Genomic DNA, 27,305 nt, shown 5'->3' on the forward strand with positions numbered 1-27,305 from the left:
GCTTGCAGCTATATTTTCTGCAAAGTTTTGTACCAATAATAATGGATTTGTTGACGTGTCGTCTGTGACGTGTATCCACGTCTACGGGCACTGTTAATGTGAGCTTGTTATATTCATCAGTGTGCCCCGTAGATAACGTCTGGTGGAACAAACCTGCAAGAAGTTTCAGTAGACAGAGTTAGCAAGACACATGAATCAAGTTGTCTTTATTTGAGGTCACACATGGACGAAAAGTACATCAAAACGTTGGCATACAGTGCCACCTAACCCAAGAAAGACGGCGTAACCGACCGCGGGTCACGCACAAACCATAAACGAGCGCACCCTCCTTTACCATCCTAGCAAGTTTATTGACACGGTACTAGAGAGGAATGATGGCGGCGCCCACAGCAGTAGAGCAAACGATGACCAAACGGACAGAGACTTTGTTAAAACCGGTTCCCACAACCAGCCAAGCTGGCGAATCTTTCTCGGCAGATTCGTGGACAGGACATGACTGTTTAGTGGATTTCCTGGAGAAAGAGGTCGGCAGCGACCTGAAGTCCCTGAAGAATGTTGGCGACCTGCTGGAAAAGCTGAGAGAGGAAAACAACGTACTAGAGGAACAGGTGAATGAAACAAATACACACATAGCTACACAATACAACCTGACAGGTCTCGTTCTTTACCCCTTTGTGTATTACATAATACTGAAGCTCATAAACGACAGCGAATTTGAAGGAGATAGTCGTCCGCTGTGTAAATTCGTACAACCTGGCAGTAGCCCGACTTCAAAATCCAACATGGCTGCCCCCTGTATCAACAGTTGTGAAAAGCTGCAGTAACATAAAGTTATAAGCAGTTCTGTCTTATTTGTGTCACTAAATCAGTCGTTCACACAGGCATGTTCAACTTCTACCTGTGGACATGTTACGCTGTTTGCATGCACCAAAAACGGCGTAATGCGTTGTTATCAACTGGTATTGCTAACAATAGCTAACCGGGCTAGAGCTAATGAAAACAATGAAAATCCGACTTTTAAATAGAACGCATTCAACTCGGGTATGACGTCATTCCCAGCTCCAAGGTAAACAGAACGCGGCATTAGCTTCTCCTCACAACGCGTAGATTCTATGGCGCCATTTTGATGCTAACACGCCAGAGATGGGGACTCGAGTCTGAGACTCGGACTCGAGTCGCACTTAAGTCGCACAAACAGCTGACTTCAGACTTGACTTGCGACTCGACCCAAAAGACTTCAGACTTGACTCGGACTCCAGCTTCGAGACTCGTCAACAACCTGTTTTCATGCAATTATTGCTTTTTAAATCAAAATGTATTCATGTATTTCTATTTTCTTTTATTGCCGCATATACGTTGGGGAAACGTATGACGAGCTGTATGTCCCCTGCCCTTTGCCATAATGTGCAACGTAACACATGCGCCTATGTGCGCGCACTCACATATCAAAAAAATGCATTGCCGATGGCGACACCACGTCCTCCCGGAGTTGTGCCTTTTCTCAATAGTTTTGCTTTCAATAACTTGGTAAACAGTGGCAGTAAGCTAACAGCTACATGCAAAGTGTGTGGCACCAAGATAAATGATGCCGGATCAACAACGTCGGACTTCATCAGGCATCTCAAAACACACCCAGATAGGTCAGTCACTCACACGCTAATGTGAAAAGAGACGTTACATTTAGCATATATCGTCACAGGTAACAAGCTAACCATCGCAAAGTGTTGTGCTAATGCTGGGAACAGGCACATTGTATCTTATAGTTAGTGGTTGCTGAGGCTCAGACATCCATGGTGCACAGGAGGCGGGACGCACAGATCCATCTCCCCAGGAACAAACGCTGTGTCGGGTGGGCAAACTCATGTGATGCGTAACTGATCCTGTGGATGATTTGTAGGCTATTAAGTGAACAAGGTGTACCCGGTCCACCAAACACTGGGCCGTCTTCACTGTCTTAATTCTGCACATAATTCTGTTGCTGTAGTCCTATTTACTATTTCATTATTTCATCCATGCGTGGCACAGCGGATCCGTGCGTCACCTGCCGTGGAGACGCTGGTCTCACTAACCTCTCCTCCTCTGAGTTGGGTCTCCCTCGCGCTGGACTCAGTTTCACTGAGCGTACTAACACTTAGAAAATAAATAAATGGCATTACATCAGTGAGTTCATAATGCTTATTGTGCGTAATTTGGACTGACACTGAGATGCATGTTGTTCTGTAACTGGTGTGGCGCTGCCACTATTCTCTTGATTTCCACTTCGACATTAGACATTTTTTTGAGTGAAAGAGACGTTACATTTAGCATACAGTGGTGTGAAAAAGTGTTTGCCCCCTTCCTCATTTCCTGTTCCTTTGCATGTTTGTCACACTTAAGTGTTTCGGAACATCAAACCAATTTAAACAATAGTCAAGGACAACACAAGTAAACACAAAATGCAATTTGTAAATGAAGGTGTTAATTATTAAAGGTGAAAAAAAAATCCAAACCATCATGGCCCTGTGTGAAAAAGTGATTGCCCCCTAAACCTAATAACTGGTTGGGCCACCCTTAGCAGCAACAACTGCAACCAAGCGTTTGCGATAACGTGCAATGAGGCTTTTACAGCGTTCTGGAGGAATTTTGGCCCACTCATCTTTGCAGAATTGTCCTAATTCAGTTACATTAGAGGGTTTTCGAGCATGAACGGCCTTTTTAAGGTCATACCACAACATCTCAATAGGATTCAGGTCAGGACTTTGGCTAGGCCACTCCAAAGTCTTCATTTAGTTTTTCTTCAGCCATTCGGTGGTGGACTTGCTGGTGTGTTTAGGATCATTGTCCTGCTGCAGAACCCAAGTTCGTTTCAGCTTGAGTACACGAACAGATGGTCGGACAGTCTCCTTCAGGATCTCTTGGTAGACAGCAGAATTCATAGTTCCTTTTATCACGGCAAGTCTTCCAGGTCCTGAAGCAGCAAAACAGCCCCCAGACCATCACACTACCACCACCATATTTTACAGTTGGTATAATGTTCTTTTTATGAAATGCAGTGTTCCTTCTACGCCAGATATACTTGGACACACACCTTCCAAAGAGTTCCACTTTTGTCTCATCGGTCCACAGAATGTTGTCCCAAAAGTCTTGGGGATCATCAAGATGTGTTCTGGAGAAATTGAGACAAGCTTTGATGTTCTTTTTGCTCAGCAGTGGTTTTCTCCTTGGAACTCTGCCATGCAGGCCATTTTTGCCCAGTCTTTTTCCTGATGGTGGAGGCATGAACGCTGACCTTAACTGAGGCAAGTGAGGCCTGCAGTTCTTTGGACGTTGTTGTGGGGTCTTTTGTGACCTCTTGGATGAGTCGTCGCTGCGCTCTTGGGGTAATTTTGGGCGGCCGGCCACTCCTGGGAAGGTTCACCACTGTTCCATGTCTTCGCCATTTGTGGATAATGGCTCTCACTGTGGTTCGCTGGATTCCCAAAGCTTTGGAAATGGCTTTATAACCCTTTCCAGACTGATAGATCTCAATTACTTTCTTTCTCAATTGTTCCTGAATTTCTTTGGGTCTCGGCATGATGTGTAGCTTTTAAGGATCTTCTGGTGGACCTTACTGTGTCAAGCAGCTCCTATTTAAGTGATGCCTTGATTGTGAACAGGTGTGGCAATAATCAGGCCTGGGTGTGGCTAGAGAAATTGAACTCAGGTGTGGACAACCACAGTTATAGTATGTTTTAACAAGGGGGGCAATCACTTTTTCACACAGGGCCATGATGGTTTGGATTTTTTTTCTCCTTTAATAATGAACACCTTCATTTACAAATTGCATTTTGTGTTTACTTGTGTTGTCCTTGACTTTTGTTTAAATTGGTTTGATGTTCCGAAACACTTAAGTGTGACAAACATGCAAAGGAACAGGAAATGAGGAAGGGGGCAAACACTTTTTCACACCACTGTATATAATCACAGGTAACAAGCTAACCATCGCAAAGAGTTGTGCTAATGCTGGGAACATGCACATTCTATCTTTATAGTTGTATCCATATGATGTGACATACTTAGGTTAATATTTCACCAGGTCCGAGGTCTAGAGGGACGTGTTAGACCCCATAAAGTTATCCTACAACTGATGTTGATACTGGACTGTCTGGATGGAGCTACAGGACATGTTTTCAATTCATAAGATTTAACAATACAGTGTTAGGGACAGATCAGATGATCAGAGACTTGACTTGGACCCGAGCTCAAAGACTTGAGACTTGACTTGGACCCGAGCTCAAAGACTTGAGACTTGACTTGGACCCGAGCTCAAAGACTTGAGACTTGACTTGGACCCGAGCTCAAAGACTTGAGACTTGACTTGGACCCGAGCTCAAAGACTTGAGACTTGACTTGGACCCGAGCTCAAAGACTTGAGACTTGACTTGGACTTGCAACAAATGACTTGTGAACATCTCTGTAACACGCACTCACCCCCCCCCCCTCCCGTTAGCATCCCATTGACTGCCATTAATTTTGACGTCACTTTGACAGAGAATAGCTTTACATCTGAAGCGTTTAAAGACTATATTTGTCCGTTGTTTATTTCTAAAGAAACACGACAATGTATAAAAGGCTCCATTGTATCTTGTACCTCACGTTATGGCTCCGTAGCAGACGTTTTTGTAAAAATAGGCTAACGATTGTGTCATAACCACGAGACTTACTGTCTCATAGTAGAGGAATTACCATATAGTACAGGAGAAGCTCTCAGGCAGTTTGGACTTCCATTAGCTGTGAAGAAGAAGTTTAATTACTAATGTTAACTAACATTTTAGTGATCAATAATTAGCCTGTGCCTATGTTATCTCCTTACATATACCTACGCTCTCCGTCTCTGCTAGATTGGGAATGATTGAGATTTCTCTTGGCACAGCTACCAGAAGACTTCCAACTTTCAGACAGGTTGCTCACAGCACATCTACGTCTTCAAGCTCAGTTGGAGGCTGCTCAGTAACGCTCAGCCATCACCGGGAAAGAGCTTCTAATGGCCTTCACTGGTCTCAGTCCAGAGACACGGGGTCTGTTGGTCCATTCTATATACAGTCTATGGCTAAATCAGTAATTTCATTAGCCGATAATTTCTGAGCTAGCTAGTGAAGCACAACGTCAGAAAACATTGTTTTTTTTGACACTATTAAAGGACAATTCCGGTGCAAAATGAACCTAGGGGTTAATAATGTCATGTCCCACGGTCCCGGCTTAAGCACAAAGGTGACAGAGCCTTTTCTGTTGCTGGCCCTCAGCTGTGGAACCGACTGCCGCCTGATATCAGAAATGCTCCTTCTATTGTGATATTCAAAGCCAGGCTCAACACTCACCTTTTTACATTGGCCTTCCCGGCATTTTAATTGTCTTACTCTATGTTTGGAATTAAGTGTTTGTCTTTTGATGTCGTTTTAGCCTAAACCACCGATTTGTAAGTGTATTTTATTTTAATTTTATTACCCTGTGACTAATGCTCTATTTTCAGCACTTTGGTCAGCGCGAGCTGTTTTTAAATGTGCTATAGAAATAAACGTTACTTACTTACTTACCAATAACACATGTGTACCGAGTCGAACGTTCTCTGGGACATGTTTTCATGCTAATCGAATGCGTATCTAAAGACAGTAGCGTTCGTGTTTACATTCGGGCGCCATCTTGGAAAAGAGTCATGAGCAGTCGAACCATGAACGCCTGTTGTTAGCAGGTAACCACTGGGTTTTGCGGTAGCTTGTTTAAAGCTAGAGACGCATTCGATTAGCATGAAAACATGTCCCAGAGAACGTTTGACTCGGTACACATTATGGTTGGGTAACGTTTGGATTTTTACGATTCCGATGCCGAACCGGTACTTTCAAAACGATTCCGATTCCTAAACCGATTCTTGAAAAAGTGAAAAATGACATCAAAGATGTAATGTGTTTACTAGCGATCACATGCAGTGAATGGTTAATATGCTTTTTAAAAGTAGCCTACATTTACGGTAGCTAGCTAACAGTAGACTACAGAGAAAGTGTGATATTTTTACGTCCGTTTCGTCTGGGTTTGCGGTATATTCTTGGGTTTTCTCCGGCCAGGCTAATGGACCAGAGTCTGGTAGGACCAGGCTAATGGACCAGAGTCTGGTAGGACCAGGCTAGGGTGATAAGGTCTTTTCCTCACTTGTGCTCTTGATAATAAGGAAGGACTGCATAAAGTACTCCAGGAATATTTACAACTTCAGTTTACAGCTGACCACAAGACTTGTGCAATCTATGTCCATTACTGTGTTAATTGTAAGCAGTGACTTTTATAATTTGTGTCATTCAGGTTCTGACTGTATCCAGCTCTGTGCCTCCTAAAGTTTCTGCAGCTCTGTCTGCTGCTGAGGAGGCTCTATGTTCCCTGGAGGACCTACTGCAGAGAGAGCGACTTACCTCCAACATGCTGCACCAGGTAGAGCTTCCACCAAGGGAATTTTAGGCTAAATATTGACTTGAATGAACAAACAAGACAGCAGTGTGTGGTCACCACTGATAATATAGTTTCTATTAGTCTGTTACAAATCATTTCATCTTATTCTGACTATTTTCAGAAGTTGCAATCAAGTCCCTTATATATAACGTGACTCGGTCTGGATATAATTGCAAATACTGGGGTCAATACAATATTTGTAGTTCACTGCTGATACCCAAGCACACATATCTGTAACATTATTCAGTACTTTTGCTGAGTATGAGTACTTTTTTCTCCATAAAATGCTCCCCCCCATTCAACAAAGTAAGCCAACATTTGAAATGGTCAGTGAATGGTCAGCGTTTCATGTTGTCACATACACAGCTGTACAACAGTTGAGCTTGAATGTTCGTTATTGACCTTGTAAATAGTGGTCTGTAAGAATATCTAATGAACATACAGCATCCACTAGGGCTGCACAATATATAGTTGTTTTTTTTCAATATCGCAATATCAATAAACACACTGCGAAAGGCTGCGACATATCGCGATTGTGTTATGTAGAGAGAGACCGAGAGAGATGAGGCAAGCAGTATTCCAGACTCCGTTTGTGACATATCATATAAAGTCCTTTCACTTACTGTATACCATTCTGGGAGGTACAGTATAAGCAGTTGTTTGTCTTTATTAATTATTCCATCTTGTAGCACCTACAGGGGGCCCAGCCTTGGATGGATAATCTTGGCCAGACGCTTAACCAAGTCGACACTATAGAGAGACACGTGAAATACCTCCGGTGCCTTCAACATATAGAGGAACTCAGGTACTGTAAACAGGGATAAGGTGATGAAGACACAGATTATTTGTCAACTACAGATGTGTGAGCAGAGAAAAAGGAGAAGGAAGACATAAATAGCCGTAATGGAAGGAATAAGGAACCCTCAAAGCAAAGCACAAGCTGAATTATTGGGTCTAGGTCTATGGCATTACATATACTATTAGGGGTTCCAAATTTGAATGGGCACAGGTAGTCAAATCTACATTGACTCTAAATGTTGAAATCATGCTATAATACACACGTGCTGACTGTGTGCTGTAATATATGTTTGACATCCAAGTATTACTTTTAGAAGAGACAGAATGCACCAGTCTGACAGAAGCAGTGATGTGTGATGTTTTGCGTTTCGGCAGTGCTGCAGTCCAGCAGTGTCTGATGACCAGCAGTGTCTGGGAGGCCATAAGAGCAGTGGACAACATGGCTGCACTGGACGCTGGACTAAACCAGTCCGGATGTTCTCACCTCAAGGACTTCCTCCGAGAAACACTTCACTTCTGGCACAAGATCATCAAGGACCGACTGGCCAGGTAAACCCCCCCCCCCCACCCCTCCTACCCCCAGTGGACCTTCATGTAGGGCTGGGTACCGTTTGGATTTTTACGATTCCGATGCTGAACCGGTACTTTCAAAACGATTCCATTCAAAGATGTAATATGTTTACTATCGATCACGTGCAGTGAATGGTTAATATGCTTTTACGTCCGTTTTGGTGAGCCCAGAGGGAAAATATGGCATTTTAAAAGTAGTCTACATTTACGGTAGCTAGCTAACGGTAGACTACAGAGAAAGGAGGATATTTTTACGTCCGTTTAGGAGCGACAGAGGGAACATTTTTCAGTCGACACATTAAGTGGAACCGAAATGAGGAACTGAAATTTGCGTTCTGGTCCGATTCCTACCGGTTGCGTAGGAACCGGTTCCATAGTGGAACCAAGTGTCGGTACCCAACCCTAACGGTGATGCAAAGGTATCACTGTATCACCATTCTGTATTCAATATTAGCTAAATCGGCCTCTCCAATTCTTTCACAGTGATTTCGAGAAAGTATTGACTCAACTTCACTGGCCGATCATCTCCCCCCCGACTCAGTCACTGACGCCTACTGCCAATGCTCAGGAGATCAGCAGCCAGCTGGAGCTGCTCGTCACACAGCTGCTCGCCCTGCAGACCTCGTATCCTTTCAGTTTGGGTTTCTACACACCCTGTTTTCTGTACACATCTGTCGTTTATTACTATGATAACCTTCATTATATACACAAACCCCGCCTCCTACATATTATATCCAAATACAACTTCTTTGCATTGGCTAATATGCTTTGGGGGAAACGCCACCTCGTGATGTCAATGTCTGTTGGTTGGTCCACCACTTGAGTTCAGTATCTTGACACGTAATGAATGGAATTCAATTACATTTTTACACATCATTCATGGTTCATGAATCCTACTACTATTGATGATGTCATGACTTTTCACCTTCTGTAGCAGTTTAAAATGTTCAGTTAAGATTAGCTGCAAAAAATAGCTAACATATAGTACAGTGTACAATATACAATATGTATTGCTCTTTGACGTATGCATCTTACAACTTAAAAAGCACAAGTGCCATCACTGTGTTTGTGAACAAATTGATTACACAAGATAGAAAGTAGGGGCTGACAGAGAGCAACATGAAACTGGTTCCCAGCAGGATTTAATCTGGGTAGGGTGTGGGTTTGGAACACTGCAGGTGCTCCAGTGTTTGGTTTCTTTAACTTTCCTGTCAGTGATGACCTCATATCCCAGAGGGCTTTGGCACCTTGTCAAGGTGTACCCTCTATCCAGCCTGCTTCTTCAGCCACACCTCCGTCCCAAGCTCCCCTCTGTCTGCCCATACAGATCATGCTGCTGCCACTCAGCAGGAGGTTCCGATACCACTTCTACGGAAATCGACAGACCAACTCCCTCAGCAAGGTCTCTCACACACAGAACATGCATCACATATACACACGTGCAAACACTGGCAATGGTGGTAACTCCAGGCACCTGTAGCATCCCAGTGTTAAAGCAAGACTTGCTTATTACCAAGTTTTAGACCAACTTTGGTCTAATTGAGTCTATTTAAAGGTCCCATGGCATGAAAAATTCACTTTATGAGGTTTTTCAACATTAATGTGAGTTCCCCCAGCCTGCCTATGGTCCCCCAGTGGCTAGAAATGGTGATAGGTGTAAACCGAGCCCTGGGTATCCTGCTCTGCCTTTGAGAAAATGAAAGCTCAGATTGGCCGATCTGGAATCTTCTCCTTATGAGGTCATAGGCATATATAAAAGAGACTTCAGATACAGTATTAGGGGACCACTAAGGTCTATATAAAAGAGACTTCAGATACAGTATTAGGGGACCACTAAGGTCTATATAAAAGAGACTTCAGATACAGTATTAGGGGACCACTAAGGCCTATATAAAAGAGACTTCAGATACAGTATTAGGGGACCACTAAGGTCTATATAAAAGAGACTTCAGATACAGTATTAGGGGACCACTAAGGTCTATATAAAAGAGACTTCAGATACAGTATTAGGGGACCACTAAGGTCTATATAAAAGAGACTTCAGATACAGTATTAGAGGACCACTAAGGCCTATATAAAAGAGACTTCAGATACAGTATTAGGGGACCACTAAGGTCTATATAAAAGAGACTTCAGATACAGTATTAGAGGACCACTAAGGCCTATATAAAAGAGACTTCAGATACAGTATTAGGGGACCACTAAGGCCTATAAGATATTTCAGATACAGTATTAGGGGACCACTAAGGCCTATATAAAAGAGACTTCAGATACAGTATTAGGGGACCACTAAGGCCTATATAAGATATTTCAGATACAGTATTAGGGGACCACTAAGGTCTATATAAAAGAGACTTCAGATACAGTATTAGGGGACCACTAAGTCCTATATAAAAGAGACTTCAGATACAGTATTAGGGGACCACTAAGGCCTATATAAGAGATTTCAGATACAGTATTAGGGGACCACTAAGTCCTATATAAAAGAGACTTCAGATACAGTATTAGGGGACCACTAAGGTCTATATAAAAGAGACTTCAGATACAGTATTAGGGGACCACTAAGGCCTATATAAAAGAGACTTTAGATACAGTATTAGGGGACCACTAAGGTCTATATAAAAGAGACTTCAGATACAGTATTAGGGGACCACTAAGGCCTATATAAAAGAGACTTTAGATACAGTATTAGGGGACCACTAAGGTCTATATAAAAGAGACTTCAGATACAGTATTAGGGGACCACTAAGGCCTATATAAAAGAGACTTCAGATACAGTATTAGGGGGACCACTAAGGCCTATATAAAAGAGACTTCAGATACAGTATTAGGGGGACCACTAAGGTCTATATAAAAGAGACTTCAGATACAGTATTAGGGGACCACTAAGGTCTATATAAAAGAGACTTCAGATACAGTATTAGGGGGACCACTAAGGTCTATATAAAAGAGACTTCAGATACAGTATTAGGGGACCACTAAGGCCTATATAAAAGAGACTTCAGATACAGTATTAGGGGACCACTAAGGCCTATATAAAAGAGACTTCAGATACAGTATTAGGGGACCACTAAGGTCTATATAAAAGAGACTTCAGATACAGTATTAGGGGACCACTAAAGGTCTATATAAAAGAGACTTCAGATACAGTATTAGGGGACCACTAAGTCCTATATAAAAGAGACTTCAGATACAGTATTAGGGGACCACTAAGGTCCTATATAAAGAGACTTCAGATACAGTATTAGGGGACCACTAAGGTCTATATAAAAGAGACTTCAGATACAGTATTAGGGGACCACTAAGGCCTATATAAAAGAGACTTCAGATACAGTATTAGGGGACCACTAAGGTCTATATAAAAGAGACTTCAGATACAGTATTAGGGGACCACTAAGGTCTATATAAAAGAGACTTCAGATACAGTATTAGGGGACCACTAAGACCTATATAAAAGCATCCAAAAAGCAGCATGTCATAGGACCTTTAAAATCAGTCCTGTTTCATTATTATGACCCTCTACCTCCATCCATCCATCCATCCATCCTTCGTCATCCGCTTATCCGGGGTTGGGTCGCGGGTTGGAGATATAATCCCTCCACCTAGTCCTGGGTCTTCCCTGAGGCCTCCTCCCAGCTGGACGTGCCTGGAGCACCTCCCTAAGGGAGGTGCCCAGGGGGCATCCTTACCAGATGCCTGAACCACCTCAACTGGCTCCTTTCGACGCAAAGGAGCAGCGGCTCTACTCCGAGCTCCTCACGGATGACTGAGCTTCTCACCCTATCTCTAAGGGAGACGCCAGCTACCCTCCTGAGGAAACCCATTTTTGGCTTTGCTTATACCCTGGATCTCGTTTTTTTTTTTGGTCCATAGCCTTTCAGGTCATTTTTGCAGTGCACTCATACCTCTGAGTAATTTAATTGAATTAAATTTGATTTATAGTGTCAAATCATAACAGAACAATATCTCAGGACACTTTACAGATAGAGTAGGTCCTGGTGCCACCACAATCCCCCCAAAAAATCTGCGAGGCGAGAAAGCACAAGGACTCCGGGGAAGAAGCTAAATTAGTAACAAGCATTAATGGAACAAATGCAGACGAGTTCTGCTTGTGGGATAGTCGAGTGGTTTCGGAAACCCCGAAACCTTTCCAATGTTGGAAGTAGGATGGCTATGTCAGAACGTTTCTGTGTCTTTCTTAAAACCATCCATTCACACCTACTTTAAGCAGCGGTTGGTCAGCTGTGTGGAGGTGGGGCCAGGAGGAGGTTTCAACTTCGCTCTTTACTCTCTCTACAGTCTGTGAAATACGTGTGTCCCGTATTTAAATGACCTTTTCCCTCTCTTTATGACGGCTGTTCAGAATGTTTTTGGGGACATAACCTGACCCTTTTGAAGTTCTCAGACACGCACGCTCAGCAAGGAGTGCAGCAACCTTTATTTTTTGGACCCTACACTGACCCTCTGTAATCTTTACTTCTATGAGGACAGGCAACTGGATCAGAGAGAGACTAGTTGTCTACACAGGAAATAAAAGTAGAAAGTCGTCATAAGCCAAAAAAATTGAAGTCTTTGGCAAAGCTTTACAACAACTCAAACTCCTCCTCTGTCTGTGCCTTTTTCAGCCAGAGTGGTACCTCACACAGGTTCTGATGTGGATGGGGAACAGCTCGACCTTCATGGAGGAAAAGATCCAACCTATCCTGGACCGAGCTGGAGCCACCATCAGTGCCATGGTATGTTGTCTTATAACGGGCTCTAACTGGATTGCTTTGATCTCCTCTGGTTAAGTGTAGTCCAAACAGGTATTTCTTTCAGTCTGGCACAGTAAGTGTTGTATGTGCGAGCAGGTGGAGCTGTGTCGAGGCCTGCTGTCCCTAGTCCAGGAGAAGGTGGCCAGTGATGCTTCTAGACTGCTGTACGATGACGTGCTCTTCTGTCACTTGGTGGAGGAGGTGCTACAATTTGAGAAGGAGCTGCGAAGTAACCAGTCATACCCAGCAGCGCTGCCTGGTCTGCTTCACCTTCTGCTTGAAGAAGCAACCCTTCAGAAGTGGCTCACTGTGGAAAAGAAGAGTAAGTATGAGGATAGCTGAACAGTATTATCTTACTCCTGTCATTGCATCGGTGTGATTAATATTATAAAGGCATAACTTATTCCATGGTTATGCAGTCAGTTTATTATTATAATGCAACTTATGTTTGTATTAAAATGAGCCCTTGCACCACTTCAAACTCATTGGCAATGGTCAGAACACCTTCCAGAGCATGCAGACTAGTTTCATCACCTGGTAGCTGAAAGGCAGTGGCTTGGCAACCTTCCTTCTATGACGATGATGACAATGCAGTTATGATAATCTGTGTTTAAAAAAAGTGCATAGTTGTTAGAGCGTGACCGATATAATCGGCCGATATTTGGCATGTTCCACACTATCGGTAACAGCATTTATAATGGCCGATAGATATAAATAAAATAAAAACGGACGAAACCGCCTTCAACCATGTTCTGAGCGTTGGCGTTGCATAGTTTGTCCACCAGAGGGCGCTCTACAACCTCCCTGTTGGCAACACTCGTGTTTAACCCTTTAAGTTTCATATCTTAAGTTTGTATTTTTATACATTTTATTTATCAGTGCCTAACTTTTGCAGACACACTCCACTGTCACCAGTGGGTTTTTTTCATCACTTTTATATTCATGTTCATGTGAGGTGGGTTATATATCCATGGTGAAAAGGCATATATAAAAGATTTATTTCTGGATTTTATTAATCAGTATCAGATCGCTTGAACAAAGGAAGTTTTCCTCGCCAATGCTGCACTAAATGCTTGCTCTTGGGGGAATTTTTGGAATTGGTGGGTCTTTGTAAATTATAGTGTGTGGTCTAGACCTAATCTGTAAAGTGTTCTGAGATGCAGTAACTCTTGTTATGATTTGATACTATAAATAAAATTGAATTGAATGATACCATCCCATACATGCTTACCACATGTTAAGACATGTTCCTCATGGCCTCGGTATGTTTGCTCAAGAACAGTGAAGGAGCATCATAACCCTGTATTCCTGTGTATGTACAGTGGCAGTGGAGAAGATGGATGCCATGCTGTCGGCCGAGGGAGCTTGGAGCTCTCAGTACAAAGATATCAGTGATATGGATGAGCTGAAAGCTCCAGATTGTGCTGAGACCTTCATGACTCTTCTGCAGGTCATCACTGGTAAGACTGCTCATTTTTAGCTTGTTTAAAGGCCTTTTCACAACTGAAAGTCCAAACGAGGTCCGGACCAAGGTTAATATTTTTGTTACATGTTATACATTTGATCCGGTTAGTTTTGCAGTTATGCAAGCGCACTAAAGAAACTATACATGACATAACTACTTCACATACTTGAGACGTTGTTTTGCTGCATTGTTGAAAAGCAAGACATGGGAACTTTACTTGGGTTTTATGGAGCTAAAGCATTTGTTTAGAGATAAAACTGAAACCTACACTGTACATTTACTACCACTTAACAAGTAAACTGCTGATTTATTCTCTGCTCTGATAGCCGACAGCTGTCTGCTCTGAGCATATTGTCTCTCTCTCTCTCACTGCGCACACACTAAGGTTGGTTCTGAGGTTTCACAGCTGTAATTTAAAGGACAATTCCGGCGCAAAACGAACCTAGGGGTTAATAACAGATGTGTACCCACTCATTCGCTCTCTGGGACATGTTTTCATGCTAAATGAATGTGTTTGGAGCTTGAAAGACGCTAGCGCGGACCGCTGATTAGCTTACAACGCTAGTATTCGGGGCACAGGGAAAGTAAAAACAAATCGCTATTTATACCACTAAAAAGGCTCAAAATATCACCAAACTTCAACTGTAGCATAATGAGGGTCCCTAAATGTTAACCCAAGCATTGAGAACTTTGTAAGTGTACAGACAGTTTATTAAAAAGATAGATTATAAAGACAGTTCGGTTATCATTTAGGGACCCTCATTATGCTACCGTTGAAGTTTGGTGATATTTTGAGCCTTTTTAGTGGTATAAATAGTGATTTGTTTTTACTTTTCCTTTGCCCCGAATACTAGCGTTGTAAGCTAATCAGCGGTCCGCGCTAGCTTGTTTTCAAGCTCCAAACACATTCGATTAGCATGAAAACATGTCTCAGAGAACGATCGAGTGGGTACACATCTGTTATTAACCCCTAGGTTCGTTTTGCGCCGGAATTATCCTTTAATGAACTGAAAAGTCTGAAAGTCGGACCACACAAGGTAAGTGTGAAAGCACCCTAAGTCACTGTCAGTAAATGGTTTTATTAGGAAAAGCATGAATCACATGCTATTACAGCAGGTACTTGTTTTTCTATCATTTTACATCCAACAATTCTTCTGTGCAGGTGCGTTGGAAAATATCACAGACTTGGAAAAAAAGAAAATTCCTTCCTTTCAGTTTAAAAATAAAGGAAAAAGGAGTAACGGGCAATAATTGCATAGTGTTATAAGAACACATCTCCTGTCTGTAGTTACTGCAGAGCTTAAAGGAGCATTATTTTAACACTAAAGAACTGGCCTACACACAAAGTTTTCCTTTTACAGGCACATTGCTGTGATTCTTGCTCCATTACCACCAGCAAAGGATTGATTTATGGAATAGTGTCAAGGCGTTGACAGGAAGGTGTATCATCAGCAGCAGCTGTGCATGAGATACACACAAACGGGGACCCACTCATAACAACATCACTCCATAGCTTAACAAGAGCTCAATTACTTGACAGGGTACCTTTTTTAAAGCATACAGGATAGTAATGTAAGCTGTTTCGGGCATATGAAACATTGTGAGTAAAAGTCTTTTGTCATCCTGCTGTGCTTAGAGCGGTACCGGGCCTTGCCCTGTCCTTCTGCACAACTCAAGTTCTTGGGGCTACAGAGAGAACTGGTGGATGACTTCCGCATACGACTCACCCAGGTAATAATGACAAAGAGGCTGCTATTAATGAAGGAAAGCCCATTAGCAGTACACTGTTAAAGAAGGAGAGAGGCACTTGACTAATGATTGAGGAAATGGGGCTGGGCCTTTACCTGAAATCCACATTACAATGAATCAGACTGATCTCATGAAGTGACGTATGTACGACACGCCAATTTGTATGGCATTATTGGCGTGTTATCAAGAAGCATACTTGCTTTTTAGCGTGTTGATCAACGCCGTTTGGCCTTCATTGACTTACATTACCTTGCGATTTTGTGTGAATTTACGCCGTAGCGAGTAGTATGAAAGGGCGAAAATCCGCGTAGGGAGGTTGGTCGGGGGGGAGGATGGGTCAAACAACACAGGACTTTCACCCAGGAGACCGGGGATCGTGTCCCGCGTGTCACGTTTCCTATACCGAACCGTCGTTTTCTTCTTTTACTAAAGCCAACCCCGTTCTTCTTTTCCTAAACCCAACCGTTTTTTCTTTTGCTAAACCCAACCCGTGTGTGACGTATCCTAAACCCAACCGTAGCTTTCTTCTCGCGATAACACGCCAAGCGGATAGCTCAAAATGCATACAGATAACATGCCACTTGACTTAAGAAAGTGGGCGTGTATGTTTATGCGAAGTCATGATGTCATGTTGAATGAATTGTCCTCACAGTGGACTTCTCCTTATAATACTTTTTACCAAACAATAATGTTCAAACCATGAGGAACATTTATTTAAGGGTCATCAACGCCAGGATGAAAACCAGTGTTTCACTGGCCTCTCTGGTTTAAATTTCCAGCCTGTTTCTGGCGTAAACGTGACCGGGACATTGTACATTTTTGTCTGCTTGTAAATTTACCTTGAAGTAGGTTGTGTATTGTAAGATGGGAGTAAAAGGGTGTAAAGCTTTAAAAGCTCTTTAAAAAATATTTTATGTTGTGTCATGGTGTTGTATTGTTCTCCATTGTCCTTTTTTTGTTTGGTGTTATCATTTTGTCAAATTGTTTGTGTAATTATTTAAAAGACAATTCCAGTGCAAAACGAACCTAGGGGTTATTAACAGATGTGTCCCCACTCTGTTGCTCTCTGGGACATGTTTTCAAGCTAATCGAATGTGTTTGTAGCTTGAAAACAAGCTAGTGCGAACCGCTGATTAGCTTACAACGCTAGTATTCGGGGCACAGGGAAAGTAAAAACAAATCGCTATTCATACCACTAAAAAGGCTCAAAATACGGTAGCATAATGAGGGTCCTCAAATGTAAACCGAAGCATTGAGAACATTGTAAGTGTACAGACAGTTTATTAAAAATATAGTTTAGAAAGACAGTAGCTCCCAAGACGGCGGCCGCCTGTATACGAGAACGCAACTGTCTTTATAATCTATCTTTTTAATAAACTGTCTGTACACTTACAAAGTTTTCAATGCTTGTGTTAACATGTAGGGACCCTCATTATGCTACTGTTGAAGTTTGGTGATATTTTGAGCCTTTTTAGTGGTATAAATAGCGATTTGTTTTTACTTTCCCTGTGCCCCGAATACTAGCGTTGTAAGCTAATCAGCGGTCCGCGCTAGCTTGTTTCAAGCTCCAAACACATTCGATTAGCATGAAAACATGTCTCAGAGAGCGATTGAGTGGATACACATCTGTTATTAACCCCTAGGTTTGTTTTGCGCCGGAATTGTCCTTTAAGGACTGCAATCAATGAAAAGGTTTTGAAGAGTGAAATGACTGAGGCAGAGGTGGTATATATTCTGTTTTTCCTTTCCAGGTGATGAAGGAGGAGTCTCGCTGCCCGCTGGGTGCCCGTTATTGTGCCATCCTTAATGCTGTTAACTACATCTCCACCATCCTAGGAGACTGGGGAGACAATGTGGTGAGTGGGGCTTTATTAAATGTATTTAATTAAATGTATTTAGTCTGTAGCCTGCAACAGCACCAGCAGGATGTTGCCATGGCTGGACAGTTCTCAATTGGGTCACTCATGCAAGCCCCTTGTTTTCATATGAAAGCTGATTTTACTGGGAAGAATCTCATCTCAGTCCTGACCTAGGGCCTCATTTATAAACATTACGTATGCACAAAAAGATAGATAGATAGATGGATAGATAGCACGTTATTGTCCGTAGACACGGAAATTTGTCTTGCAATACAAGCGCCAACAATTGCAACACAACAACCTAAAGACAAAAAGCTAAAAACATATAGGCATGAAAAAATAAAAAAAACATAAATAGATAAATAATTAATATGAGGTTAGCCCTGCCCTGCCTGAGTGGTCTTAAATAGCCATAAATATATAGATGAAAGTGGGGGGGGAACTATCACTTCTTTGCCCTCCTGTGTTGATTCAGCAGAGATATTGTCAGAGGAACAAATGAGTGTTTATATTTGTTCTTTCTGCAGTCTGGGACCCTATAGCGCCTCCCGGAGGGCAGGAGTTGGTACTCCCCATGCAACACATGGGAAGAGTCCTGGGAGATTTTGTCAACCAGTCTGACGGTGTGCAGTACCGTACGTGGCTTTCAGTGAACGCGTTCTCCACTGAGTGGCCCACCAATTTGGAACGGATTCCCAGGAGCCGTCGAATCTGTCGAAAAAAAGTGGCTAGAAAGAGTAAACTATAACCTATAATACTAATATTGTACTCAACATCTTGCAAGCAAAAAGGACAAATCTGTATCAAATTAGGTAATTAGTTGTGAAGTTATTGTAGTTTATCAGAGCATCACAACATTGTAACGTTCATCACTGAGTTTTTAAACATTTAAAATAGAACTGGTTACTTTCAAATGATGCTGTCAAACAATATCTACTGTACATCTTCTCAAAATCATCGCGCTTCACTGGTAGGGCACTGGCCAAACTTTTCAAATGTTAAACGTTAGCTAAGCACAAGCAGCTGTACAGGAACTTTGCCAAAATAAAATCAAGTCTGAAATTGGTAGAATTGTGATTTAAGAGGTTTTCTAATCAAACAATGAGTAAAGAATGTTGAGAGTCATAGCAAAGATGCATACACACAGTTTTGAGACTTGGGCACAAGAAGTTTTATGTGAGACTACGCTGCACTGTGCTGCCAGCTGACCGTTAGGCGTTTACACGTTCCTTTATTCCTTCTTCAGTTTTTCCTGCAGCTGCAGCAGGCAGCAGTTTCACTTGGCGAGGAAGTAGTACTGGGAGGCCTGGGGGTGTTGGAGGTTGGTCGTCTGGCTTCCCTGGAGGGCTCTCTATTTGAAGGTCTGTTGGCATTGCTGGATCGACTGAAAGGAGACATGCTGGGAAGACTGCTGGAATGGACCATGAGAGAAATCGCAGATAAAGCCAAACTATACGGCCAGGACAGGTGAGAGGCATCAGTCTGTTGATGAGTACCATATTGTATTATGTTTTAATGCTTCGTACTATCAGGTTAGGACAGATATAAACTCTATGAGAAACCCTGCCATATACTGCTGCAGTGGGTATGGTTTTTTTGAGAAAAAGAAATGATTGCACAGTAAACTTGTTGCCCACCATTGCAGAGACAGGAGGTTTGTACCTCTGGCTTGGTTCTGCTTTCCAACGTTTACCATTTTCTTTGCGGGTGAGACACTGGTGAGGACTCATTTTTATTTAGTTATTTATGCAGTTTTTTTTCTCGTGGACAGTGCATATTAATAAACATTACTGGAAATATGTCAGAATTAGCCAGGATGCTAGTTTTCATTGGTAGTCCCTGGCCATGTGTGAAGTTGGCAGCCAAAAAAATCAAGAAACCGTTTTAAAACAAAAGTCATGATGTAAAACTTTTTTTTTTTTTTTAACCCCTTTTGAAACAGTCAGTTCCCACTGCAAAACATTTTTTGTAGAAAAAAAGCCTATATAAAGAGGAACAAAACAGCATCACCACAGTCTGATTTACTTAAAGTGCTCATATTATGCTTTTTGGCTTTTCCCCTTTCATTGTGTTATGTATCTTTTTTGTGCACGTTATAGGTTTACAAAGTGAAAAGTCCAAAGTCCACCCCAAAGGGACTTACCATCTCCAACAGAAAACACTGTTCACAAACTGCTCCAAACAGCTCTATTGTAGTCCAGCCTTTACTTCAGAGACAAACGTGGTCACTTTGGAACACACGTTATAATGCTCGCCTAGCTGCTAGCATGGCACGCCCTCATACTCTGCTTCTGACTGGCTAGTAGTCCTTACCTAGGTACTGTCAGGGCACGCCCTCATACTCTGCTTCTGACTGGCTAGTAGTCCTTACCTAGGTACTGTCAGGGCACGCCCTCATACTCTGCTTCTGACTGGCTAGTAGTCCTTATCTAGGTACTGTCAGGGCACGCCCTCATACTCTGCTTCTGACTGGCTAGTAGTCCTTACCTAGGTACTGTCAGGGCACGCCCTCATACTCTGCTTCTGACTGGCTAGTAGTCCTTACCTAGGTACTGTCAGGACACGCCCTCATACTCTGCTTCTGACTGGCTAGTAGTCCTTACCTAGGTACTGAGCATGTGCGACTCCCTACAAAGATGGAACAGAAGTGAGATGTCTCACTCTGTAGCTAAAACAGAGAGCTCAACACACAGGGTGAAAAGAGGAGCTGCAGCAATGTGCAGTACAACACAAATATGGTGTTTTTTTGAAAATTAAACCATGTAAACCTATTCTGATATAACCTCTAAATACAATTATGAACCTGAAAATGAGCATAATATGAGCACTTTAATAACAACAACAGGCCGATGAGGTGGTGGGGCGTTTCGAGGAAGCTGGACAGGAAGCTTTTGAAGTGACACCAGAAATACAAAAACTGCAAAATAACTGCTAACAAACAAAACAGCAAGTTGCCAAATCCTTTCCTCCTCCTTTATCAGTAAATTTGACCCTTCTGCTGCATTAGTTCTCATAGACCTCTCTAATATTTCTATTTTAGCCTGTGAAAACACTTAGGGCAGGGTGAGCCCTGGTAGTTCAATACCTTTGAATATTTGGTCATTCATATTTTTTTCCCATGACACCAAATACATTTGCACACGCAGAATGTCTTGTAGATAGAGCCCCTCCTAACCCAGACGGCGGCTCAGGTTCTGGTTCAGGCTAGTACTTGATTGTTGCTGTTCAGAGTTTGTACCTTCATGGTTGAATGCACTTATTGGAAGTGAACTTTTGGAAGTTGCTTTGGATAAAAGCGTCAGCTAAATGATAGTAATATAGTATGTCATATGAATTCTGGTGAAAATGCGATGATTATGGTACGTTTAATATTTTCTAAGGATTTAGGTTGACTGAAGAAATGATGGGACTTGTCTGTGGTCTCATTCTGCCATTTAGTTATCTGATGCTGCCATCTGGTGGACTCATAATGGTATCACGCAACATTTACCCCTTCCTTAACCACAGAGGGCAGCATCAGTCCATGGGATTTTCCCAAAACACCAGACATGTTACCTTTTGTACAGGGACAGTTCTTCTGTCTTTGGAAAGTTTGTTTTTCCTCTCGTGTCTGTCTCTTTGCATAATTACTACTGCTGCTAGAGGGCGCAGCCCCTTGAGTGTAAACCTGATGTGAACAGATGTTGTTTCGGGGCACTTGAGTGTAAATGTCCTGGAGTTGTGGTAATTTCATGCCAGTGATTTCAGCTGATGGAAATAGGAGGAGGAAATATCTCAGCAATGATTAATTTTGTCGCATTGACATTAAGAGAGAGATTGTTGTCATGACACCAGTGGGCTAGGTCCTCCACTTTACCCCTACAGGCCCTCTCATCACTTTTGCTTCTCAGTCCAGTCTCAGACAGGGCCCCTTGTGGCGGGCCAGTCCTAAGAGTTATTGTGGATGAGTATCTATTTTCAGAGTGTGGGGCCTGCCTATCAAAAATCAAATATCCAGTTGTAGCTGGAGTTGCCAAGACCAAGGCCCCTGAGTTTTAACACCAGTTTGGTTGGTACAATTGTATTAAAAGCAGAGCAATCATTTATAAACATTCTTACTGTTCGAGGAGGCAGAGATGGTGCAATATGAAGATCTTTATTTCAACAACAAAGACCTGAGCTAGTCTGCAGAGCAACTGCCCCAAAAACTATGAAGATTATTAAATCAGATACGAGGAACTTTCAGTTTGTGTTGATTCTAGCGGTCCCTTTTAAAGTGTCTTTACCACACCTGCTGTCATAAAGATCTTTTCTAGCTGTCACGAGCCAAAGCCTTAGCAAGAGTTTGTTGTAGCAACTAGGGATGCACCAATCCGACTTTTTCAGTCCCGATACCGATGCCTGGGCTTTGTGTATCTGTCGCTACCCGATACCGATCCGATACCGTTGATGAATTAATAATACACTGTATACCTTCCACCTTATACCTTCCTTCCACCATGTGGAAGAGACTAAAGCCACCAGATGTTCCTAACTAAACATTACTTTCCTAACTAAGACAAAATAACATAGATGTAATGTATTGAATTCTTATTTATTAGTTATTTATAAAACAATTGTGCATTCAAATTGAAAATAGAATGTAATCAAACTTCTTAAAATAAATTTAAATAAAAAAATGTAACAATAGAAACAAAATAGTGTATTGGTCAAACATACAATAGTAATCAAACAGTTACCAAACATTGTAAACATGTAAAAAAAAATCCGTAAAAAACAGAATCCTTATTTATTTGTATTAAAAAAACTATTTCTTTTTAAAAACTGGATCGGCCCGTGGATCTGTTAATTTTTCCGATCCCCGATCCAGCTATTTTGTCGATATCAGATCGATGCACCCCTAGTAGCAACCAATGTAATAATAACTGCAAGCAGTTATGAACGGGGTCCAAGCAGAGGCGATGCAAGACGTATATATAGCGCCTTACATGAAACCCAAGGATGCTTTACACAAGTACAGGGGGACAAAAAGAAAATAGCATGCGAACGCAAACATGGACTGAAAAGAAATGAATAATTTCATGCAGGCTACTGACGTAGTTATTTCATGAAGGAAATAGACATATTCCTTACCTGTCTAGGAGGAAGAGGGCCAATTCAGGCTCGGTTTTGAATAAGTTACAATCCCGTAATTGTCTCCATCTGTTGAAAGCTCGACCGAAGTTAACCCTCTCCCTTTTAGCTTTCAGTTGTTCTTTGTTTAATTTCCGTTTTTTGTGATGGCCCTGCCCAAGTATCAGCCATAAGGACAACAGATGCTTTCTAAAATACAATTAGGTCTATATAAAGAAATCTCCTGATACCTTTTACCTGGCTGGATACTCACTAACACAGGCTTTTGCGATGTTACACCGGAATCTGTGACCCATTAGAATGTGTTATTGTAGAGCCGGTCTGCCTGCCGTAAATCATTTTTGTGACTTTTTTGAGCAAAGGCATTAATAAAAACTATATAAAAAATAGTGTTCTTTTCACTGTAAGTTTCGGTTGCTGTTACAGGTCATTTATGATCATCAGATAAACGGTTCTAGAAACGTAGCTACATTTTTTCGTAGCTACTTCAAACACACCCTCACCAAATTCCACCTTCCTGATGATATCTCTTGTTTTACCATTCATTCAGCGGGGCTCATAGCCTGGCTCCGCCCTCCTACGTACTTCCGCTCAATTTTCATTTCCCTTCAGTACTCCGTCTGGGTCCGCGGTGTATTCTTGGGTTTTCTCAACCAAATATTTGGCGGTCCAATCAGCGAACAGAGGGAGTGGCTGAGAACGACCAACGATGACGTTAGGACGTGTGCGAGAAAGATGCGAGCGAAGCCATTCGGTCCGTTGTGGCTGAATATCCAGAAGTTAAAGCCTGAGAAAGAACAATCTTTGCTGAGTTGTGTTGGTGGCCATGATGTCGTGGGCCTCCTCCCCACCGGGTTCGGGAAAAGTTAGATTTTCCAGCTTGCTCCATTAGTGGTGAAGGAGTTGGCTAAGGCTAACGCTAGCGATGCTAATGCTAAATATAAGCCGATAGTTGTAGGTCTCCCCTCTTGTTGCACATGCGCATGGCATACGTCATGACCAAACGTTAGAGATTGGTTATGGGAGATCCAGAGTGGCTCTGGGCAGATCCAATAGTTTTAAACTTCAACAGAGTACCCGCCTTCAAGGAAGTTAACACTTGTCAATGGAGAGAGGCCAGACTCTCTGTACTAATGAAATGGACCAGAGTCTGGTAGGACCAGGCTAATGGACCAGAGTCTGGTAGGACCAGGCTACGGGGCTCAGGCCGGTTCTTGGAAATGATTTCCTGATTTTAAAATAAGGACTGGCTCGTCCCAGTCAACTGGCTGACGTCTGTGGTTATGTTCCCATCAGATATCCTGTTTTGACATTCTTGTTTGAAATGGGGGCTAGGGTTAGGAATAAAAGTATTTGCTCCAGACTTACGGGTCTAAACTTGTTGCACAATGATTAGAGTACAAAAGTTCCCACAGAGGATGGGTGATTAGAGAACATTCCAGCTACAGCAAGGCATTGCCTAAAGACTTCTGAATCCAACAAATTGGCCACAATTTAGCACATTCCAGGACATGATTCTGTTTTGTTTTTTTCTGAACATTTCCTGAGAAAATGTTAGAAGAACTATGTGTGACGCATTCATTGTACTAAAGGATGTGCATAAGCTTGTAGTGGTTGAAAAGGTTGCGATTTTGCCAGGTTCCTTTGCAGCGTGTCCATTGTTTTTATTACTTATTGTTTTTGGATGTCATCCTGATGCCTTTCATTTGATAAGGTACGAGCTAAGATAAGCCTTTATAGTCTCCTGTAGGAGACATTCATCTTGGACATTCGAGAGAAACAAATGGCGACACATCAGGCATAAACACCTACATAGAAACATAATCATACATTATCTCATCCAATGCTTCATCTAATAAATCTCACAGGTTACCGAACCAAGCCATAATGCCATAACGAACAATAGATTCAATGGCTGCCTTGTAAAACAGTAGCATGATATCTTTGTCCACTCCATGAACTCTAAGTCATCTTAAAAAATATAGACGCTGACATATCTTTCAGCAAACATACTCCACTTGATGGGACCACTGCAACTGTCTAATTGTATGCCTAAATACTTATATGTTGTTACCTGCTCAAGTACACCTTCAATTTGGAGTGTGCTGTGATCTCCTATAGACCTGGGGTCAAAAATCATTTCTTTGGTTTTATTTACATTGAGTGGCAGGTTATGCCTGTTGCACCACTTCACTACCTCCTCTATCTCTTGTTTATAGATAGCAATGTCTGAGTCTTTTGTAAGTAGACTACATAAGGCTGTATCATCTGAAAATGTAATAATGTGGTTATTTCTATTGATGTTTCTGCAATCATTTGTGTATATTATAAAAAGTAAAGGAGAGCTTGCCAATGTAAATCATTTTGAATTGCCTCTGTTTGAATGGGCAGTATAAAGATACAAAATTATGGTTAGTAATGACTTTACTCAAATGATTTTCCAAGTCCCATAACTGTTTTAGGAACTAAGCTCAGTCCCAGATGCTGACTGCCTAAAACAAGGACGCCAGGTTGCTGTTTACCATGCAGAAAGATCACTGTAATCTCAAGACACTTTACAGATAGAGTAGGTCTAGACCACACTCTGTAATTTACAAGTAGTCAGTAATTCCCCCAGCAGTAGGGGGGTAGAGGAGATCTCAAATTGAAAGAAAGCATTGCCTTTGCCTATTACATTGACATGCGTTTGCCTCTTGCATTGTTTTGAAAATAGATTATTTTCCCATAGTTTTTGTTTTTGCTAATTTCAACCAACAGAGTGGCCAAAGAATTGAGGTTTGCACTTTGTCTTTTCTTTAGGTGGTTATCCCTACCACCCCAGCATGACCAGTCCACCATGACCCTGTCCAGTTCAGCATGTCCCATGATGCTATGTGTGAGGGACAGATTGTTAAACCTTCATCAGGTCCTGAGCCTTTCTCTGTTCCAGCTGGCCTGGCAGGGCCTGGCAGAGAGACTCGACAACGTGCTCTACCAGGATGTAAGAGATATTTAAAAGAAAGGGAAAAAAAAAGAAGCACTAAAACCTACTTCTTCTGTTCCAAACAACTGACAACGTGTTTCCCTTACCATGAATATATCCATGTGTCTGTCTATCTGTCTGTCTGTCAGGTGATCCTGTCTAACCATTTTAGTGAAGGCGGGGCAGCTCAGCTTCAGTTCGACATGACCAGAAACCTATTTCCTCTGTTTGGTCACTACTGCAAAAGACCTGAGAATTTCTTTAAACAGTAAGTGTGTGTGTGTGTTCTTGTTTAACTATATTCGTGGGGTCCAAAAACCGGGAATACAGTATTCTTGTGGGGTCCCGACAGCTTTGTGGGGCCAAAATGCTGGACCCCACAAGTTTAAAGGTCTGTTTGAGGGTTAAGACTTGGTTTTAGGATTAGGGTTAGAATGAGGTTCTGGTTAGGGTGAGGGTAAGGGTTAAGGTTAGGCATTTAGTTGGGATGGTTAAGGTTAGGGTAAGGGGCTAGGGAATGCATTATGTAAATGACGGGTCACCACAAAGATAGTGACACGCTGTGTGTGTGTGTGTGTGAGATCATTAGGCTAATGTTCAGGTGTGTACCTCTGTTCTCTGTTGTAGGGAGCAATTTTCACTGTTCTTCCTTAAATCGGAGTTTAGGATATTTTGTGACAGCCCAACATGTTTGGGGCCAACTGTGGTCCAGTAACTTCCAGCGCACATAAACTGAGAATGGAAATCAGAGACACCTGTCCAGCAGTTAAACTTTTGAATTTAACATAACATTGGATACAAAATATGATTCAAAACAGATCATGTATATCTCTTAACATATCTCTTTCTGGGATAGTTCTCCAGAGTGACACACCACTGGCTATACATATAGAGTAGTGTGTGTCAAGGGAACCAGCCATGTGTGTGTGGTTATGTCGTCCATACATAAAATGCACGTCTGTAACAGCTTATGCTACTGTCATAACAGATGGGATGGTAATGATCTTATGACAAATAGTAAGCTAAGAAAATACTACCAAAGATTAAGAGTCCACGTTTAAGGGATAACTTTGGTTCCACCAGCATAATATTACTAGTTTTGTCTCCATCTGCTCTCTCTCTCTCTCCCTCTCCACAGTGTTAAGGAGGCATGCATCATCTTGTGTCTTAACGTGGGCTCTGCTATTCTGCTGAAGAATCTCCTTAAAGAGTCCGAGGACGAAGTGAGAGATTGGGCAGGTGCAGGGGATCCTCCACCAGAGTCTGCACTGAATGAGTTGGGGGTGTACTGCCTGGCACCCTGTGATGTGTTGATTCTCCTCAACCTCAGAGCCTCCTGGCCTGGACACTAACAATCCTACCTGGCAATATTCGCTGGTGGGGAGCGTGCGTCAGATTGAGTGCCCTGCAAGTTTTCCTTATGACATTTTTGTCATTAGCTTTAATCTTCTTCTTCAATACAGGTAACATTTGTTAAGTTAGGACTGTTCAGATAGTGTTCAGTAAGTTGCTACTATTGCATTGTCATTGTATAAACAATTGTCCTTTGTCTGGTGGATTATGTAATAAACCCTTACCTGCAA

General features: G+C 42.1%; 1 protein-coding gene across 1 annotated transcript; it reads left to right on the forward strand.

Annotated features, from left to right (window-relative positions):
* Positions 1 to 339: 339 nt before the first annotated feature.
* rint1 (RAD50 interactor 1) lies at positions 340 to 27,305 on the forward strand. Its single transcript, XM_078281449.1, has 15 exons — positions 340 to 608; positions 6,310 to 6,435; positions 7,143 to 7,258; positions 7,627 to 7,800; positions 8,305 to 8,445; positions 9,037 to 9,223; positions 12,447 to 12,557; positions 12,672 to 12,897; positions 13,898 to 14,035; positions 15,677 to 15,771; positions 17,541 to 17,645; positions 18,895 to 19,115; positions 25,560 to 25,740; positions 25,872 to 25,990; positions 26,861 to 27,305. Exons 1-15 carry the CDS (start codon positions 372 to 374, stop codon positions 27,072 to 27,074), a joined length of 2,391 nt encoding a protein of 796 aa, XP_078137575.1. The 5' UTR covers positions 340 to 371; the 3' UTR covers positions 27,075 to 27,305.

Source organism: Sander vitreus, chromosome 23 (genome assembly GCF_031162955.1).
Source record: "Sander vitreus isolate 19-12246 chromosome 23, sanVit1, whole genome shotgun sequence".
Taxonomy (NCBI): domain Eukaryota; kingdom Metazoa; phylum Chordata; class Actinopteri; order Perciformes; family Percidae; genus Sander; species Sander vitreus.

Bases quoted from the DNA above. Each gene is read 5' to 3' on its own strand.
- rint1 (XM_078281449.1), top strand. From the start codon at position 372: ATGATGGCGGCGCCCACAGCAGTAGAGCAAACGATGACCAAACGGACA. The intron at 19,116-25,559 runs GTGAGAGGCATC...TCTTTTCTTTAG, and splicing joins AAACTATACGGCCAGGACAG to GTGGTTATCCCTACCACCCC. The intron at 25,991-26,860 runs GTAAGTGTGTGT...CCCTCTCCACAG, and splicing joins CCTGAGAATTTCTTTAAACA to TGTTAAGGAGGCATGCATCA.